This window comes from Micropterus dolomieu, linkage group LG01, assembly GCF_021292245.1.
Source record: "Micropterus dolomieu isolate WLL.071019.BEF.003 ecotype Adirondacks linkage group LG01, ASM2129224v1, whole genome shotgun sequence".
In the NCBI taxonomy this organism is placed as follows: Eukaryota; Metazoa; Chordata; class Actinopteri; order Centrarchiformes; family Centrarchidae; genus Micropterus; species Micropterus dolomieu.
Window position 1 is genome coordinate 35624211 of NC_060150.1, and position 19470 is coordinate 35643680.

Consider the following 19470-nt stretch of genomic DNA (forward strand, 5'->3'; position numbering starts at 1 on the left):
CTTTCCCCCCCCCCCCCCCCCCCCCCCCCCCCCCCCACCCGTTGCTGATAAAGATATTTCCTCTTGTAAACAGAGGAAGAAAGAGTAGGGTTGAAGACACGACAGTCTCAGAAGAATGTGTCACTCTGTGGTCGTGGAATGCTTATGATTGGGTGTAAATATGCTGTTGAAGAGGCGTTGAAAACAGCAACAGCATTAAATAAATGGCCTCATTTATTTATTACAATGCCCTATTGTTTTTGTTACAATGGCTGTTGGCTGCTTGTTCATTAATTCCTAAAAGTGAGGTGGAAGATTATTTGAATTTTGCTTGTGTGTGTATATAGTCATGCATGCTGATCCCCCTCTGGCTTCTCTGGAGTGAAGGGTAAACACAGGGCTGAGGTAGGTAGATTGGTGCAGAATGAAAGGGCCAAGAGTACGAGGCAAGGAGTAGGGAAGAACACAAGAAAGACTCTGGCAGTTCCCCTCTAAACTACAAAACACACATGTATTTGCACATAAAGTTAGTTTGGCATTACTGCACACCTCTCAGAGAGATTGCACGTGGCAGGTCTGAGTTTTTATGTCATGTTGCTGGCTGTCATGATTTGGTACCAGTAATGCATTCACACACACTCACTTGGTTCTAACAAGGCTGTGTAATTGACAACCTTTTCAAAAAATGGGGGGGAAAATCCAGCAGAAAGACAAGAATCAATAAACAGATGCTCGATATTGATGAGGCTTGAGCAGTCACATGGCTTTTGCCAATATTGGAGTAAAGCAGCTCAGACTGAAAACATTGATCTGCTGTTATCTCATATATCATAGTCAGAGATACCAACAAGAGTATGTTGGGCCTCCCATTCTAGATCGACTCCTTCTCATTTTGGATGTTTAAGGACAGGAGATGTTGAAATGTCTGTGCGTAAGGGTGGGAGATGGCGCTGCTTGTTGCATCCACACTATGGACGTTTCTGTGCAGAGCATGATAAGATATACTTGAGAGCTTCTTTCGGAGGGAGTTACTTTGTTGATTTTAACTGAACCGATAAGTTGTTTTTTTTCTGCCCAGTGACATCGGATTGACGTAGTTTCAGGATGTGGTAAGAATGCTGAAGGAGCCGTTCAGACTCAGGCTTGGTGTTTCACAACCTTTCACAAAAACTTTAACTGTCTCCCTGCCAAAGTTAGGTTTTCTGTGCTGTAAGCGAGCTGGAATGCATGGTACTGTTTATTATTAAACAAGGATGTGTATTATTTAGTAAATAAACATGAGCCAAACCTTACACCCTGTCTTCATTTTCAAATACACACTCTCCCTGTTTTTCTGCCTGTCTGTCTCTCTCTGTAAGGGGCCCCTCTTATCACATGACCATTTTGTTTTTGTGCTGCAGTGTCGAGTGCAATCGGCCGTGAGAATGTGGCTCCACAAATCAACACACTAACGGACACAATGTTAGGGGCCAACTGCTCTGGCAGAATATCAATCATAATTATAGACAATGAGATGAGCCTATAGATGAAGGGGTTATTTATTTAGCAGTGTTTCTAGTTTAAAACACCAAATAGTTTATTTTATAGATTCTTTTGGAGGGGGGGGGGCTTTAAGCTGGCCCACAGAAGCAATTAGAGCCTGTGGATGATGTTTAAAAATGAATGAAATTCTTGTGCAGGGTAGACAGCCTGTGAGAATATGAAGCATGTCTCCCCCTTCCCCCCACCCCTTAACTCTACTTGTTTTATAGAGCATTGCTAAAAGCGCATTTATGTAATGCCCCTTAAAGCACTCTGTGAAAAGAAAACTTTTTAAGTGTCATTTTAAGACACCCGCCAGCAAAAAAACAAAACAAAAAAACATTGGTTGCGGTCATATACATTACTGCTAAACAAGCATGCTGCTTTGTTCTTTGGTGACAACACTGGCCTGTCATTCACCGGCTAGCCTAAGGGATCCGGCCAATTCACTTCAACCCCGGCATCTCCTGAAACCAGCAGCCCTCTCTTAAAAAAACTCACAGCAGCTGGAGTGTGTCAGAGTAGACAGTGTTATCATAAAACAGGTAGACTCCATCTAGGGCTTTTGTGTATGCAAGGGCTGGTACACACACACATTCACTCACTCCAAACATGTCCACGTCTATGGCCTAGCACTCAGTTACTGGAATGTGACGTCTCTCACGGCAGAGTGCTGTAAGAGGTCTTAACTCAGAAGGAAGCTTTCAGTTTATGAGACCGTGCTGAGTCCCGCTGCTTTTATCTTGCGAATTTGTGTGTGTGTGTGTGTGTGTGTGTGTTCCTTTGTTTCTGATATGGCAGTTTAGAGGACTAGTGCTGGCTTCCTCATTTGCTTGGCCCCAGATGACTTTCTGACTGTGCTATAGTCCTGTCCTCTGCTAAAACCCAATTTTAAAGCTAAATGACATAATAAAGCAGGTTTTATGTCTGTGTTTGAAACAAGGAAGTGTGAGAATGCTGCAGTTTTCACTGGACCATTGAACACCATTTTAAGGGCATCAGACTACAATATCATCTCAATCACAATGCTGTGATGACAAGAGAGCATGTTTAAAAAAAGCCACTGGGGTGTTGAGTTCTTGCAACTCAGCCAGTGCCTTTTTTTTAATTTAAACACAATACATTAGTCTGTTTGCTTTGAGCAAACATCACCATAACAATAAGGTAGCTGTTAATGGGAACAAAAAGAAGATGTTCAACACGCCTTTACAGGCAGAATTTGTGATATTGTTAGCATCTGACAATGACAAACATTAAAAGCCCTAGGGTTACTCACACAGTTAGAAGTTTTGACATCACATGTTGCTCTGACCACAGAAACCCGAGTGCCATGACCCCAGACAGTGAGACTGAGTTCAGATAAGAAACAGAGCTGTATGTAAACGAGATGGAATTGCAGGGAGCACAATGAGCAGACTGTTATGCTCATTATGCTCTGTTATGCTAGCAGTAAACTCCAAACAGTTTGAATTGAGTTTGGCTTGCCCTCACCACCAACTGGCTGCAACTCCGGGGACCTATACTATGAAGCAAGTTCAACATACCAAGATATATTTTTATTATCTGGCTTCACTAACCCTAACGATCAGGCTAAGCGGCCACACGACGCTGGTTATCGGCTTGGTAAGTAAACCCAGAGTTGCTCAATCCAGCCATGAGTGCGTTCACATAAAAGGAGCGGTGTTTGCAGCAGGTGACCTATCACAAACATGGACAAGAGGTCTGGCAGCAGAGTGGCATATTTTACAAATTAAGAGAAAACTTAATTTGTAAAATATGTATAAAACATTAGACACAAAAGAAGAAGTTAGACACACAATCCAGGCTAAAAGCAACACAGCTACAGCTGACACATGCATGAAGACGGAGGATCATTTCAAAAATCAGATTTATTTTTATTATTATTATTATTATTATTATTCATGCCATAAAAAATGGTGGTCTAAACACTGTATATCAACATTTACTGAAAACTCACCCACGTTACCTGCGCCCAGATAGCAAAAGGTAAGGCGGTACATGACCAGTCAGTCATTACAGACAAGTCATTTCAAACTGATTTGAATACCAAAATATATGCTCAAAATGTTTAGCCTCTAAAATTTTAATGGCTGCGACAGGCTGTGTGAAATGGAAACGGAGCAAATAAAAAAATTTTAAATCGTATCTTAAAAGTACAAGCACAAGCCTTTAGTTGTAGGATAGTGTCTGCATCACCCACAGAACCCTGTCAAACGGTCTGCAGGATCTTCTAAGAATGGTGGTGTCATTTTCCCAGAGAATTTATTGGTCAGTAGATGGTGCTTTTATAACGTTGATCTCTCATCTCGAACATAACCTGCTCTGTAGCATAAGTTACCATGTCGATGTACCCTGGTAGGAAGTAACCCACCGTCGTAGGGCTGAAAACCCAGGGTTAATCCTGAAGTTGCCTCACTAACGTCAAACCCTGCTTTATAGTACAGGCCTCTGGAGTTACATTTATAAAAAGTTTTATGGAAGTAAACAGGAAAGAAAAAAAAAAAGTGGCCTGCAACCAATTTGGGACATTGTTAAACAATTAAATGTAACTCACGTGCCTGTACAAAACGTTTCAACAACTTAGGTTGAATTAAATGTGTTGCTTTTATTGTTGTAAAGCCAATATTTTTCCTGTAAAAACATTTTAAGGGTAATTTCATTTGATGTTTATTGACACCGTGTTTACTAATAGTCAGTTTTGTGCAAGCTGCTCACCCACACTTTATTAGGTACACCTGTTCAAATGCTTAACACAAATTAGCTAATCAGCCAATCACATGGCAGCAACTCAATGCATTTAGGCATGTAGACATGATCAAGACAAATTGCTGAAGTTCAAACTGAGCATCAGAATGGGGAAGAAAGGGGGCATACAACATGTCGAACCTTGAAGCAGAGGGGCTACAGCAGCAGAAGACCCCACCAGGCCCCACTCCTATCAGCTAAGAACAGGAAACTCAGTTCTGAAGGCAAAATGGGGTCCAACCTGGTACTAGCAAGGTGTACCTAAATAAAGTGGCCAGTGAGTGTATATCCCTTTTTGAAATAATGATGCTTGAGCCGATCAGGAGAAGTTTTAATAAAAATGTTTGTATTTATGGCGCTTTCAGAAAGTTATCACTTTCCAAGATTCATCAGAGACGATGGTGATGACTTCATTTTTTAATAGACAAGTGAATCAAATGTCTCCCATTACATCCCACTTTTGCATGAGCCTGAAGTGAACAAAAATGCCACAGGCCAACAGATTGGTAGAAATGTTAAACCCAGCCCTGCCTTGTTTCATGCCAGAGGCTGTGGGTCAGATGCAAAGTTGCAACCAGCATGGCTCAGCAGTGAGGCCAAAGCATAAGTCCCTAAAGCTTAAATTTCTCTAGTGGCCACTAGACACTGGCACCAAGAACTCTTGACAGTTTCTATTGATCTTGAAATTATTGATGCATTTTTCCTACAAAAAAAACCCCAAACTTTTTTTCATGGTGGCCATTTTGAAAATAATTCATACAGGAGATTTTTAAGGCACAAGTGAGTGTATTTATTGCTTAACAGATTTGTCAGCAGTCAGCCATCCAGCTGTCCTTTAGTTAGATACTTAGATGCTATGACCATGATCACAACCTTGATCAGAACCCATAACATGGGCACTGTACCACCCATGTTTCCACTTGGCTTGTTGAGATTCACCTCAGCTGTCAGCACCTCAGTTTTTATCAAACAAATGAGTTATTTGTACACTATTCTCGGCGACCAGGGCAAATACCTCCTGCAGCTGCAGTTAAACCTTTCCAGGGCTTTTATTGTTAAGCGGCTGTACCAAGTGTTGAGCACCTTCTCGTTCTTTGTATGAAGGATTCAAATTAAGCTGGTCTGTTTGCTATGGCGTCAACTTAGCATGCATTGGTTTTGGTCCTCTGTTTAGCCTTAATAAAAATGTTGTCAGAGATTTCTCTGAGGATGTAACAGAATATAAACAAGCAGAACATGCTTTTTCTAAAAAATACAAAACAGGCTTATGACTTTCAGAATAAAACATCATTTTACCCTCTAGGTTCTGATGCTAAGTGATGATAACACGGAGGTAGCTCACACATTCGGGCGGAGAGGAGATTTGCCACTGCTGGACGACATTCCGAATGTTTCTAATGATTTAAAGGTGTGATATGCGTGTGCAAAGAGGGACAAAGTGCATACTTATCGTTGTTGAATATATTACGCATCTGTGACATTACGTTTTAAGTCCTGCCATAGACATCCTGCATTTCTCTCTTTTATTTCACATCACCCTCAGATGTGAAACATAAATGCCTGAAACACAGAGTGCACAAAGGGGCTCAAGTTCATGTTGGACCAGGACAGGACTATGGTTTTGTGTGTGTTGGTGCTGTAAGGCGTGGCAGGGGTGTGTGTTGTGGGCAGGCCATTTCAAGAGTACAATGTGACTTTCCCCTCCATTCACAGTGGGAATGTGACATTGACGAAGTGTTTGCACTGCCGCCTCCTCCTTACCAGCTCACGAGGGAGCACATGCCAGTCCACTTAAGTGCCAGCTGGTGGCTGGCCCTATGTGAGTGATTTTGTGTGTGTGTGTGTGTGTGTGTGAGAGAGAGTGTGAGATTGCAGCAAGCTCTGGCCAAAAGGTTTGTTTGGGCAAGTGCTGGCAGGGCTGGTCACTATTCCATTCCCATCCCTAGAGCCAGCGTTGTACAGTTCCCACGCATGTTACAGTTGATACCAACCCCCTTGTGTGCACACACACACACACACACACACACACACACACACACACACACACACACACACACACACACACACACACACACACACACACACATACACACACACACAGCCCATGCTAGATACACACAATCTATAATATTCACACTAACCACTGGTGCTGCGTGTAAACACAGAGGACTGTTGACACTAAAATACAGCTTTGCAGATTACCCACCCTGAGTCAAGCTGTTTGCTAGCCGGTAAAATATTAGCTTTGGATTGGCGGCTGTCATGAGCTTAGAGGACAGACTGTGTGTATGTGTGTGTGAAGGTGATTGACAATAATCCTAAGTATATGAAGTAATTGTGTGTACAAGCCTGTACATTTGTGTTTGCAACTGTTTGTGTTTGTGGTGTGACCAGTTGACGGCTGTCATTAAATGCTCCCAATATAGAGTCCGTCAGTGAGCCAACATGGCCAGTTTTGCCGGCTCCCTGTGGAATGGGTAACCCTAGATGAGGGTAGCCCCAGAAGGGAGAGTGGAGAGTCGGCGTGGAGGGGACTAGGATGTGTGGAGTGCATAGAGAGGTGAGCCAACACCTCAGTGTAGCCTGGAGCAGCTGTCTGTCAACAGAGCAAATATGAAGTTACCACAGTCATACCCGCCACAACTATCACTGTGTTGTGTTAAGACTGCTGCTGCAGCTGCCTCTTGATGAGGGACGCTGTTAGCACTGGATAGTGTTCTATGTGCAAGTAAAGAAGGAACAGACAACTTAGTTTGCTGGGATCTTCATCCAAATTTTGGCAACTTGTTCCCTTTCTGAGGTCAGCAGAAGCATCCTGATGCAAATGCAACATTGGTGTATTTCACAGGAGGTTAGTGTAGGGCTGGGCAATAAAAAATATAATTTTTCCCGTAACAATATAACAAATGTTCCATAAATGTTCAATAAATGTTTGAGTCAATTAATTTTAATCATGAACGAATGAGCACTTAATTTTTCTGTTAGGATGTTTATTTTGATGAGGGAAAGGGACTGGAAAAATAGATTTTACTTAATTTTACTCGTCATTGTTTTGAATGTTCTACCTCAGATTTGTGAAATGATCCACTGTTTGGCAAAGTAAAGGTTAAAACCACAATTAACCATTTCTCCAACTTTCACTCTGGAGCAAAAATCCACCTTCAAACGTGAAAGAAATAATATTCAGACATTTATCATGATAACTATTGAATGATATGACTTTTTTTTTTTTTATTGTTATAATATTCTTGGCCATATCTCCCAGCCCTATGTTAGTGGTAACTGGGGTGTTGTTTTTACTCTAAAACCATGTGAAAAGTTTACAGTACTGCATTAAGCAGTAGAAACTTTTGGTGCATGTTAAGCCAGTATAAACAGTTGAATTATACAAAACGTGCATGTCTGATGTTTCCAGTGCATTCATTTTTTTTGTATTTAGTACTCGGGGGTAGACGGGTATTGACTCATTGCCTTGAACAACCGTGATCACAACCTGCAAAGTAGATGTGGTCGCAACCTTTATTGATAGCACAAGAATGGCACAGGATAGAGAAGACGACCCGCTGGTATTGAATGGCAGCTGCCTGGGCCTCTCTCGAGAAGCTGTCCCTGATAAGAAACAACAGTTTTTTTTGTGATTGTCTTGATTGTCAGTAACAGGACACCGACGAACTACAAAGTTACTCACCTCACAAGTCATGCTTACTCTAATCTTGCCTTGCATTCAGCCAGTTCTTTGTTGTTTTGTGTTTCCACAGCACACATTGTGGAGGAAAAAAATCTAAATCAAATGTCCAAATCTAGATTTGGATCAACTTTTATGGCTCTTACAAGGAAGAAAATGTAAATTTGAAGATGCTATCCAGAATTTTTTTGATTTATATAATAATTTAATACTCTATTGAGGAATGGTATTGACCAGTCAAGGGTTGGTGAGCCACATCTGTCTTGCTTATCAGTTCCACTAAAGTAAATTCAAATTCATTCAAACTAAATTCACCTGCTGACATCAGATCAAGGAAGCATTTTATTTTCAAAATATGGTATTTAAGCTTTCTGTATTTTCAACTGTATTTTGAGCCAGGGGGGAAGTCAAGTTTGGTTGGGGCAAATCTATTTGGCTGGGACCCAAAAGTGTGTGTGTGTGTGTGTGTGTGTGTGTGTGTTTGTGTTTGTGTGTGTCCACATAGCACATGTGTTTCTCACATGACTGATAGCAGAGGTGTAAGTGTTTTATCAGGCTGATGATATGGAGCTGGAACATGTTTATCAGTGTAACACTTTGCACACACACACAGCAGATTACAAACTAACATCAGCAACATTACACCACCACCCTCCGCTTATTATGGTCTGTGTGTATATAAAAAAATTGCGTGTATTTTGCATTTTTGAGGTTCACTGAAGATCACTTTTGGGCAGAACAACCGCTTATAAAGTAATATAACTGCAACATTATATTGGTATGAACCTTGGGGAGTTTGTTGATGATTTTTCTCTGTGTTTGTTCAGAGACGAGGGGCCATCTCTTACGACAGCTCCGACCAGACAGCGCTGTACATTCGCATGCTAGGTAAGTGGTTCCCCACTCTCAGTGCGCACACACACACACACACACACACACACACACACACACACACACACACACACACACACACACACACACACACACACACACACACACGTTTTCCAGACATCAGTAGGTTTATCTCCTCCATGTTCATTTCTTAATACATAATGGCTTAAAAAGCAGTGAGATGGGAAATGGATGGATCAGAAATGGAGAGATTATAAAGAGCTGGGGATGCACTAGAGTGCATGTGTAGAGTCCACTCAATCCCTGGCCTTTTGGTAATCTCTCAATCAGAATAGGTTTAGGTTGTGTGTATCTGTAGTGTTAAGAGCCTTTGAAGTTTCATCAGATTTGTTGTACAGGATTTCATTTGAATCCTAAATGGACTAAGGGTTTGCAGAATGTTTTTGTGTTCATGTGCACGTGTCTGTGTGTACATACTGAGCGTGTGTCTATTTGCCCAGTGCTGCCCTCAGCGACTCGAAACAGGATAAGCAGTTTAGAAAATGAATAAGAAGGATGGAGGGCTCATAGCTCTTCCAGGCAGATGGAGTCAAGTGCATCTAGGAAGCAGCCAGATCAGACTTTGCTTCCTAATCAATAGGGTTATTGGGGATAATGATGCGATTAGAGCCTGGGCGTACTCCTGACATCAGTCTGACACACACAGATGTGCCCTTGCATGCAACCGTTGCCACCTTAATTCATAGATCAGATGGTGTTTGGCTGACAGTGAGCGGCAAGAAAGAAAGAAACTGGAATTGCTCACAGTGATATCCTGTCAGTGTCGTTCATCGATATTAGATTGCTGCTGTGAAGCACAGTGAGTAGGCAGGGAGCATTAAACAGCAGGGACAGTTTAGGGCTTACTGAATGTCTTTTGTTCAAATCCTGTTTGCTGTAGTTTTCATATAATGTTGCTATACTTTGTTTCCCTCCAGCTTGATTATGCCCTGGAGTCGACTGCTGCCACGTGTGTCTAGTCACAGTAATGGCAATTTATTGAGCTGAAGGAGCTTTAGCTTTTTAATCATTTTACTTGTCTAAGTATGATGGCAGTCTCATACATCACCAGCATAAAGCATCTGTGTTTGTAGATTTTAAATTAAATTGAGTGTGAGGAGAGGCACGCTAATGCAGACTGGTGTTTGCCTGGGCCAGGGTTCAGTGTGCCAAGTTAATGCTGATGTGCTTTCAAATAGCAGGACTTGGAGCTTTCGCCGCATCAGTTATAATGACATGACCTACATCCACCCCAGAGCATCAGCACTAATGCACCGCTGGGGAAACATGGACCCTGTGACTCTCAAAACCCACTAATCACACAAGCGCGCACACACACACACACACACACGTGCTGAGCCCCTAGCACATGCATCTGCAGATGTGACAGATGTATATACATGTGGGCACACTCACAATCACTGCCTAGGAGTGCATGAATTGTAGTTGTCTTCTGGTCATAATTCATGTTTTGCACGTGAGATGCCACTGATACTGTGTCACTCTCCACATTCATACCAACAACTTTACAAACCGCTTTTCAAAATAATGTTGAGCATCGTTATGCCTTGAATTGTAATTCTTAGTTTTTGGTATTTTGATAGGAGCTTGTGTAGTATTCAAACAGCTGTTTCCAAGTAAGTAACATGCTGGTTGGTGGAACACACCTGTGTGACTGCTTTGATTTTAATTCTTATGCACATATGACACAATTACAAGTGCCATGCTGGAAACATACCATTGCACTGTTTAGCACCTTGATGAGTCTACTGCCATAATAGAGTCTTGTCGCATATAGAGTGTTGCCTGGAACGACAAACTAGCATTTTACTGCATCAGTGTCATAGCACCATCCTGTCACTTCACTACGCTCTCACTGCTCCTGACTGCAGTCTACAAGCAGGCCGGCCGTCGTCTGTTTAGTCCAAGTCTGGAGCTTGTTCCTGTTCCTCTGCCTGACTACTAAAAACAGTCATAGATGGACTATAGATCATTCTCAGTGGCTCTCCGTACTAATAGTAGAGCAGACTGTCCTGACATGGCATTGCATGCTCAGCTGTTTGATTGACTTGTCTGTCCATTAAATATTCTCCTCTGGGGCGTGAGAGTGTGTGTTTGTGCGTGATTGGCCTGCACATGGATACTATACACCAGACTTGGGTCAAACAGTATTTACAAAATCACATCTTTTTGCTTAGAGTTCCAAAATCATGGATTTTACCACATTTTGACCATACTTCCCCAGAGAGGGGAGGTTCTGCTTCACTTTCAGTGCTAGGCTATAGGATGGATTATTTCCTAATTGTTATGAAAAGCTGAAACATGATGGAGAAGTTTTCCGTCGGCATACAGTAAATGCGTATCCACTGCCATGTTGACTAAAATAAATTTATGCCCCATCATATGAACAAAAATCAAGACTGATTATTTTGCTAGCACTCAACAACTATACCTCCCAAGAGACGGCTATTTCTCTCAAGGGATATATTGCTGTTAAATTCTAACAAAATAATCCATTATTTTGACTTCAAATTGACATCATGCTTAAATTTAAGCTGTACATTTGTAAATAAGGTTTTATTCATATAGCACTTTAAAATATACAAATAATTTCTTATTAAAACCATTTAGCAGAAGGTATCAAACAGGCAGGATAGTAATTGGTAGTCGATGGTCATTTCACATACATTTGCGATTGACTTATTGTAGTGCTCTGCTCTTTGTCCTGTGGTAAAGCCCATCCTTGAGGCCCTTAAGCGAGATAAATTCAAGCATATAACCAAAAATATTTGTAAATACTACTCGGCCTAAAACATTCACACTTTTTTTTGAGCAGCATGAATCTTGAGGAAATAAGTGCTGATTTCTTCTAGGAGATGTGAGAGTGAGAAGTCAGGTTGGATTTGAACCGGAACGAAGAAGCTCCCACCCATACCTGTGCATCGACTTCCGAACTCTTCACAGTGAGTATGAATCACAGCCCATTACCACGGTTCGTCAGCCTTTTTGATAACAACAAGACATTATCAAGCTTTAGCTCCACACACAGTTTGTTCCTCTCCAGCAGTATTGACAGATGTGTGTGCGCTGCTTTCATACAGTGTTTCACATCCTGATAACAACCAAGGTGTGTCTTAGTGTAAACTTTTTTTTATCAAAGCTTTGTGAATAGGTGTCTGATAAAATAACCACTTTCACACTCATTGAAACCTTTTTAGAAGACATCAAAGTGCCCGCCTGCGCGCGTGTGTGTGTGTGTGTGTGTGTGTGTGTGTGTGTGTGTGTGTGTTTGATGTTCTTATATCCCGGTGGGGACTTCAAACTGATGGGGACTTGTGTCACTGTGGGGACAAAAATTTAAGTCCCCACTGGTAGACTGCTTTTTGAGGGTTAAGACTTGGTTTTAGGGTTCAGGTTACAATTCGGTTAGGGTTAGGGTTAAGCTTAGGCAAGTAGTTGTGATGGTTAAGGGAAGGGGCTAGGGAATGCATTATGTCAATGAGATGTACCCACGGAAATAGTGAAACAAACGTGTATGTGTGAGACATTTCGACCCAAAAGTAATCCAACCTCATGCTGACCTGTTTCTGGATTGCAGCCACAGTTTATTCAGACACAGTGCGTGCGTGCGTGTGTACGTGCGCGCGCATGTATGTGTGTGTGTGTGTGTGTGTGAGAGCGAGAGAGGGACCACTGACAAAGCATGTCTGCTGTGTGATCCCAGACGAAAGGCTTACGAGTGGGCGGCTGTGTCAGCAGTGACTGTTTGTATATCTCTGTGTTGGTGTCAGATCCCCACCGAGTTTGTGTAAGCCAAATGAGTCTCTGAGCCTAATGAGCTTGTGAAATAAACATTTACCAAAAACACTGTTACATATTTTACGCTTTACATCTTTTGTCAATTTGTGTGTGTGCAGCACGACTGAGCTGTGGGTCCACGTCAACGAACTCCGCTCCTGAGAGGAGGGTCCACAGGCTACTCAGCTTCCAGAGGTACCTGCGTTCGTCCCGTCTACTGCGGGGAGTCCCCCAGCAGATCCCCCTCCACATCCTGGATGAAGACTACGCAGGACAAGCCAGAGTATATGACACTTACATTTATCTAATACCATAACGAGACTCATAGAAATGCACATGATTTGCTTTGTGCAGACTTCACAACGCTAATTCTGTGCTTCTCTTTTCCTTCTCTTGTAGTGCATGCTGGAAAAAGTCGGCAACTGGAATTTTGACATTTTCCTTTTCGATAGGTTGACAAATGGTAGGTAAAATTTGATATGAAAAACTGATTAGAAGTTGTAAGTCATGATAACAGAAGTAATGAAGCGCTGACAGGAGAATCCAGAATTAAACCAGCCTTAGAGTCGATGTTTTACCAATAGTGCCATCTGTTGGATGCCAGCAGACACAGAGGCTTTACTGACTGAAGATTAACTTTAATTGAATGGATGACTTTTATTTTGTAAAGGGGAAACACTTATTTTCATGCAATTTTGGGTCCCTTTTGTTGTCGTTTGCTTGTTTCCAATATATTGTTAATTTTCCAAATGTTGTTTGGTTACAGGCCTCAAAGAGCAGACAAGCAACTCTATAAACTTTTCACTTTGAACCTTTATTCAACAGTCACATAGAGAAAAATATTAAAACTAATACATGTTTCTGCACCGACAGCAGCCTCAGTAGATAAGAATGGTTCCAGGCAATTCCTCCTTTTTAATAAAAGTGAATAGATACACAAACCAGATAAAAGTAGAATGCTCACTTATCCTCTTTGCTCAGGAAACAGCCTGATCACTCTGACCTTGCACCTGCTGAACCAGTATGGCCTAGTGGAACTCTTCCAGCTGGACATGGTCAAACTCTGGAGGTTCCTGGTCATGGTCCAGGAGGACTACCACAGCGACAACCCCTACCACAACGCTGTCCACGCTGCGGATGTCACACAGGCCATGTATTGCTACATGCGGGAACCCAAGGTGAGACATGCAAACTAGATATTTTTTGGCTTAAGAAACTATCATTAACTCAGCTGGTGATTGTTGGCATGGGAGTCAGTATACAATTTCCTGATCAGAAGTGCTTCAGTGAAGAAGCATTTGTATTTTAATAATCAGTCATCATAATCTTTGTACCACTGTCTTGTTGTGAGTGCAGCTTTCCAAGTCTCTGACCTCCTGTGACATCCTACTGGGACTCCTAGCAGCCGCCACTCATGACCTAGACCACCCTGGAGTCAACCAGCCTTTCCTCATCAAGACTGACCACTATCTAGCTACACTGTATAGGGTAAAACCACATAACGGTCACTCTTTAGCCTGCCAGAACATACTAATGAATGTACTCTAGTGGATGATATATTTTCTTTTAATGCGCAGAATTCCTCTGTTCTGGAAAACCACCACTGGAAGTCAGCGGTGGGCCTGCTCAGAGAGACTGGGCTGTTCTCCCATTTGCCTGCTGAGGACAGGTCAGTCTGACACCGGAATGATGCTAAGTGCACAGAGAAAACTTCTGTTGAAAGTGGTGATATTCACTGTGTGGTTTTACAGATAAAATGCCAACAGATGACACAGTTAGTGCTAAACAGTCTCATAATGTTGTCCTTCCCGCCCCTTAGCCTGAATATGGAGAGGGAGTTGGGCTCCTTAATCCTAGCCACGGACATCAGCAGACAGAATGACTACCTGTCTAGGTTTCGCAGTCACCTGGACCAAGAGAACCTGTGCTTGAGCAACGGTAGCCACCGTCACTTCATTCTGCAGGTGGGTTACCTCCTCGTTTATACATGCACTTCTGCATCTCAGCAGGACTCTAATTTTGTTTTTATTCCCATCCCGTACAGATGGCTCTGAAGTGTGCAGACATCTGTAACCCTTGCAGACCCTGGGAGCTGAGCAAACAGTGGAGTGAGAAAGTGACAGAGGAGTTCTTCCAGCAAGGTTATCTTTTTTTCTGCTGCTTGCCTTTTTTCTTTAATTCCCTTACAGTTCCTTTCTTTCTTCCTTCTGTGTTTATTCTCTATAACCAATTAATTCTAGATTAGTAGACCATATAATGACGCACATAGTAATTAGATTTTGTTATATTCTTTAAGGAGACATTGAGAAGAAGCACAAACTTGAAGTCAGCCCACTTTGTGACAGAGAGGCCAACACAGTTGGCAACATTCAAATAGGTAAGTAGTCGTGTTGTATAGTTATTGTATTCAGCTTTCACCTAGGGCTTGTATTCAATCTTTAGCTTTAATCTTCTCCCCCTTCAGGCTTCATGACATACGTTGCGGAGCCTCTGTTTGCAGAGTGGGCCCGTTTCTCCGACACACGTCTGTCCCAGACCATGCTGGGCCACATGGGGCTGAACAAGGCCAGCTGGGGCGGCCTACAGCAAGAACAAACCTCCGTCTCCGAAGAGGTGGAGCCCAGCACAGCCGGCACCGACACGGAAGACGCCGCCGCCCGAAGAGACGACAACACAGCCACAACCGCAGGAGGAACCAGCTCCAAAGAAATACCTCAGGGAAGCAGAGAATCCTGACACTCCTCGTGTGCCCTTTCACCTCAACCTCCTGACCCCAGACCCTGGCCTCAGGGCCTCACCATACACTGGGGGCTGAGTGGGGCATGCAATGGCCTGCAGCCCTGCTGCTGCCCTACCTGATCCTAACACCTTGTTTATGTTTTGTTGCTTTTGCCTCCCATCTTGATAAACCACTGATTTTATTTAATTTATTTAATTTTTAATTCCTCTTTTTTTGGCATAGAGCAATACATAGATACCTCATTTGGCTACTGCTGTATTTTCTTTTAGTTGCTTTGTTTTATTTATTTGTCCACTGTAGTTTTGGCATTACTGACTGAACACATCACTTCTTTTGTTGGTGAACATTAATGGGAAAGCAGTTTAAGAACTGAAGAAGACATTTTTCCTGGTATTTTGAAGTGCCATTTGAAAACAAAGGTTTGAAGAATGAACTGAAATGACTGAGACAACTGGAGTATTCGGACCTGAAACTCTCCTAAGACTTTAAAGTAAAGCCGTGTTGCATTTGTATTGAAGATTCTTCCTCATGTAAAGACAAAAAAAATGTGACAAGCCCAGTCCTTTTGCTGCCTCTACAAAGACTGTTTACACATCTCCTTGTTTATTGTTGTTCTTTCCCTCGAACTGAAGTGAATCATGTCGGCTCCACGGTTTGCCTTCGAAGCACAGATGTGTAGAACCACTCGTTTGAACTGTCATCCCACTGTTGAAGCCATGAGCAGAACCTTATTCAAACACACCAGATGCCATAAGTAACTCCACCTGTGCTACGACGTGTCTTTGCACTCCCAAATAACGATGGTGTTGGACGTGCAGTTTCGTCTCCATGACATCTCCAAGAGACCTAGTGAAGGTATTGTAGAAATTAGTCCTTTTTTGATGATGTTTCCGACTCTTCCAGTGCTGGTTGAACTCGGGGTGGCTTCCCTCCCACACTGGAGATCAGTTACTCACTGCACATGCATCTCACCTGGAACTCCACTAAACGCAACTTGACTCGCTCAGGGTTTTGCCAGTCTCTTATAAAGAGGGAGAGGGAGAGGAGGCGACTGCGGGTGATGCAAGGCTGTTTGTTTTTATTTCTCCCTCTGGCTAGGATCTACTGAAGGAGACTCTCCCTCTCCGTAGAATGTCTCACAGCCACATGCAACCTAAAGGACTGCTCGATTGATGCCTTATAACTATGCACAAACTATGCTAAGTGACCAAACCAGCTCCTGTTCCCATCAAGTGCATGGTGTGCTTGTCTTTGAATGCACTGTCCAGTCCCTTTTGCCTTTTTTTTGTTGTAAGGAACAACTGCAGCTGTCCTCCTTTTGTTTGTTTTGTACGGAAACAAAATGGTCGAGTGACTTTGAACATTCCATTTCTTTTGTGTTTGGTTTGTCTACTTTTGATTCTGTATAGTGGCACAAGTTGTGTTTAAAACATTTTGAAAGATAACAGGTGCTTTTCTTACTTTAGCTGATATGTATTTTGCTGTTAAGTGCTGTAAGACTGTTGATAAAACTGTTTACAATCTGTTGCGACAGCCATTTTTGGGAAGACTTAAGTGTCGAGCCAGATTTTTTGTAAAGGCTTTGCTGTATTGACCTTTTTGATACATGCCTGTTGCAGTTACAATTTGAATAATAAAAACTGTTGACAAATGTTTCTTTTACGCGGTTACAGCATGTAGTCTAATACTCCAGCAGAAATAGTGTAAACTGTAAATCAGTCACGTCTCAGTTACTTTCTTAATCCTTGTGCATTAACTTCTAACTATTCAGGATCAATTTAATGATGGCCTTTATTTCCATGACAGACATACACCAAAGCAATTCAGGCAGACCATAAACTTTTATTTATAGATTTCACAATTCAAGTTAACAATTTTTATAAAGTCTTTTCTACGAAATCTTGAATAATCACTGTTACCACTGAGACACTCAGTCCACCTTCCCTTGTAGACAAATTGTCTTGAACCAGCAACTAAACTGGCATAGTGAACATAATTGGAAATAATGTGCCATCAGTCACTTTGAACAAAACACTGCCTAAAAACCTCACATGATCCCGAGGAGTCAGTATGTTCTGAGACACAAACTGAGGCGTGGAAATATGATTACTGGCACAACAGTGTAAATGATACCTTTGGGATACCGATAACAGTGGGTGCCTTAGGACCCATGACTGAAATATGTTGTCAATACAGAGTTAACTACAACAACACTTGTTTAGTAATGTTGAACTGTGAGTCTTACAGGGAAGTAGTTTTGGGATAAAAAGCAAATGTTACCAAAAAGGGCACTGATAAAGCAACAAGTGTACCGCCAATAACCTAAAAATATTAATGTTGCTTAACAGTTACTGTATCTGTTATCCTCACTATTTAAGCATCATACATGGGACATGAAAAAGCAATATTTGGCAGTGCAAGGCAGAATCTCGCAGAGCATCACTGGAATGTCTTTGGCTCTTAAATGCTGATCATAGTACAGCGATAAATAATGTCAACTAAAACTGGGATGCATAACTTTAAACACATAAGCCACCGAAAGACTGGCAACTGGGACACAACTTACACAGGCTCAGTTAGTTAGTATAAAACTGTTTAAAACCCAACTGTAATTAATAACAGACAAATCAACAACATAATTACCTGTGTTAAAATCTTAATTATCTACTTACACCACAACATAAATATAAGGATCCAAGTCTTAAATTAGTTGTCATACATATATAAACATTACAGCACAATATTCCTGGAGTAAGAAAGTGCTCCCTTTCTTCTGTGGTAGAAGAACTCTTCAGCTTTCAGACCCTCTTCAAAAAAACGGGCATGCAACCAATGATGCCATGTGCAACAAGTTTAACAAAAACCGAAGTAATTATTGAACCATAAAACCATTAAACTTAACGATTCTGTAGTGTTGCTTAAACATGCACTCTGTCTCTGACACACTCAGGACTGTAGAGAGTGGACATTTTGACTAACACAAAAACAAAAAGACATTAAGTTAAACAAAAACAATCAGGTGTGTATAACAGAAAGCTGATAATATAAGTTACAAAAGTGCAAAAACAGATGGTCTACGTGATCATCGGATGCAACACTATGAGATGAGCGACACTTGGAGCATCTAGCAGAATCCCTTGTTCTTCCACAGAAACAGCCGACAGGGTACTTCAAAGTGTCCTGGGTACATCTGGACCTCAAGTTCAGAATCGCCTGTTCAGATCAGCTTCCTCTTTCCAGTTTGTTTTAACATGTGCTGCCCAAACTGTGAACACAGACAGAAGACAGAATAAACTACATAAAACTCTAAAAACCACAAGATCAGTCAAATTACATTTTAAATCTAATGACACGTTGATTCCACGTATGATGTTATTCCAGTTAATATCTACAAACACAGTCTACCTAATTTGAAAATCAGAGCAAAGTTTTTTGTGGTCGAATACAGAACCATTGCTCACCAAAGGGGTTTCGGCTTGAGGTTTCACGGCTGGAATGGGAAGTTTGAAGACCTCCTTGTCTTCTCGTTCACTGTCATGTCGATAACGATGGGCGAACTTGCGCTTCAGGGCCTCAGCAATGAGAGCCGCAGCATCTGCCGGCTCGTTGGACTTCACTTTGGCGTCACCTTCCACTGGACGACTATGAAACATACAGTCAGTAGAAGCACTTACACATGCTAATCGTTTGAATTTGATTATATGTGTGGTGTATTCATATGATATATGTATATATGATGAGGCAATGATGTGTCAGCTTGAGTTAGATCAGTGGTTGTGTCGAACTGTAACACTACACATCATTACACTACACAAACTCTATAAACTAAAAAAAACTTCAGTCTTCACATTCGATCACTTCCAAAATTTATTTTTGGAAGCGATTTTCATTGATTCACTATGCAAGTAGAGGCCTACCTTTTGACTGATCGCAACTTGACCTTGTTCATGTCTTTCAGGACATCGAGCATGCTGGGGATTTCTGCCGGCTTTGAATCCAAAACTGTCTGGCTGTCTGTCTTCTTCCCCCTGCGCTCCTTTATCAAATCAATGGTAGAAAATGTCCGCTGGAGACTTAAGGGGGGTGGCGG

General features: G+C 41.9%; 2 protein-coding genes across 5 annotated transcripts in view; one reads left to right on the forward strand and one right to left on the reverse strand.

The window, feature by feature from the left end:
- Positions 1 to 17033, forward strand: part of pde7a (phosphodiesterase 7A) — a 20269-nt gene extending 3236 nt beyond the window's left edge. Inside the window, exons 1-12 of one of the 4 annotated variants that reach the window (XM_046067600.1) lie at positions 6706 to 6826; positions 8779 to 8839; positions 11716 to 11805; positions 12760 to 12923; positions 13040 to 13103; positions 13622 to 13818; positions 13997 to 14128; positions 14218 to 14309; positions 14460 to 14604; positions 14685 to 14781; positions 14937 to 15017; positions 15105 to 17033. In XM_046067600.1, the coding sequence (XP_045923556.1) occupies positions 6806 to 6826; positions 8779 to 8839; positions 11716 to 11805; positions 12760 to 12923; positions 13040 to 13103; positions 13622 to 13818; positions 13997 to 14128; positions 14218 to 14309; positions 14460 to 14604; positions 14685 to 14781; positions 14937 to 15017; positions 15105 to 15376 (1416 nt within the window). In that variant the 5' untranslated portion in view covers positions 6706 to 6805 and the 3' untranslated portion in view covers positions 15377 to 17033. Of the gene's footprint in view, positions 1 to 6705; positions 6827 to 8778; positions 8840 to 11715; positions 11806 to 12759; positions 12924 to 13039; positions 13104 to 13621; positions 13819 to 13996; positions 14129 to 14217; positions 14310 to 14459; positions 14605 to 14684; positions 14782 to 14936; positions 15018 to 15104 lie in introns of those variants that run through there. The other 3 variants (XM_046067606.1, XM_046067587.1, XM_046067595.1) reach the window with 3 other exon arrangements.
- Positions 17034 to 17202: 169 nt separating this feature from the next.
- The window catches only part of mtfr1 (mitochondrial fission regulator 1), a 5142-nt gene continuing 2874 nt past the window's right edge, over positions 17203 to 19470 (reverse strand). Inside the window, exons 7-9 of the mRNA XM_046068204.1 lie at positions 19298 to 19456; positions 18842 to 19022; positions 17203 to 18645 (exon numbers count right to left, since the gene is read on the reverse strand). Coding sequence (XP_045924160.1) covers positions 18598 to 18645; positions 18842 to 19022; positions 19298 to 19456 — 388 coding nt within the window. The 3' untranslated portion in view covers positions 17203 to 18597. The remainder of the gene's footprint in view (positions 18646 to 18841; positions 19023 to 19297; positions 19457 to 19470) is intronic.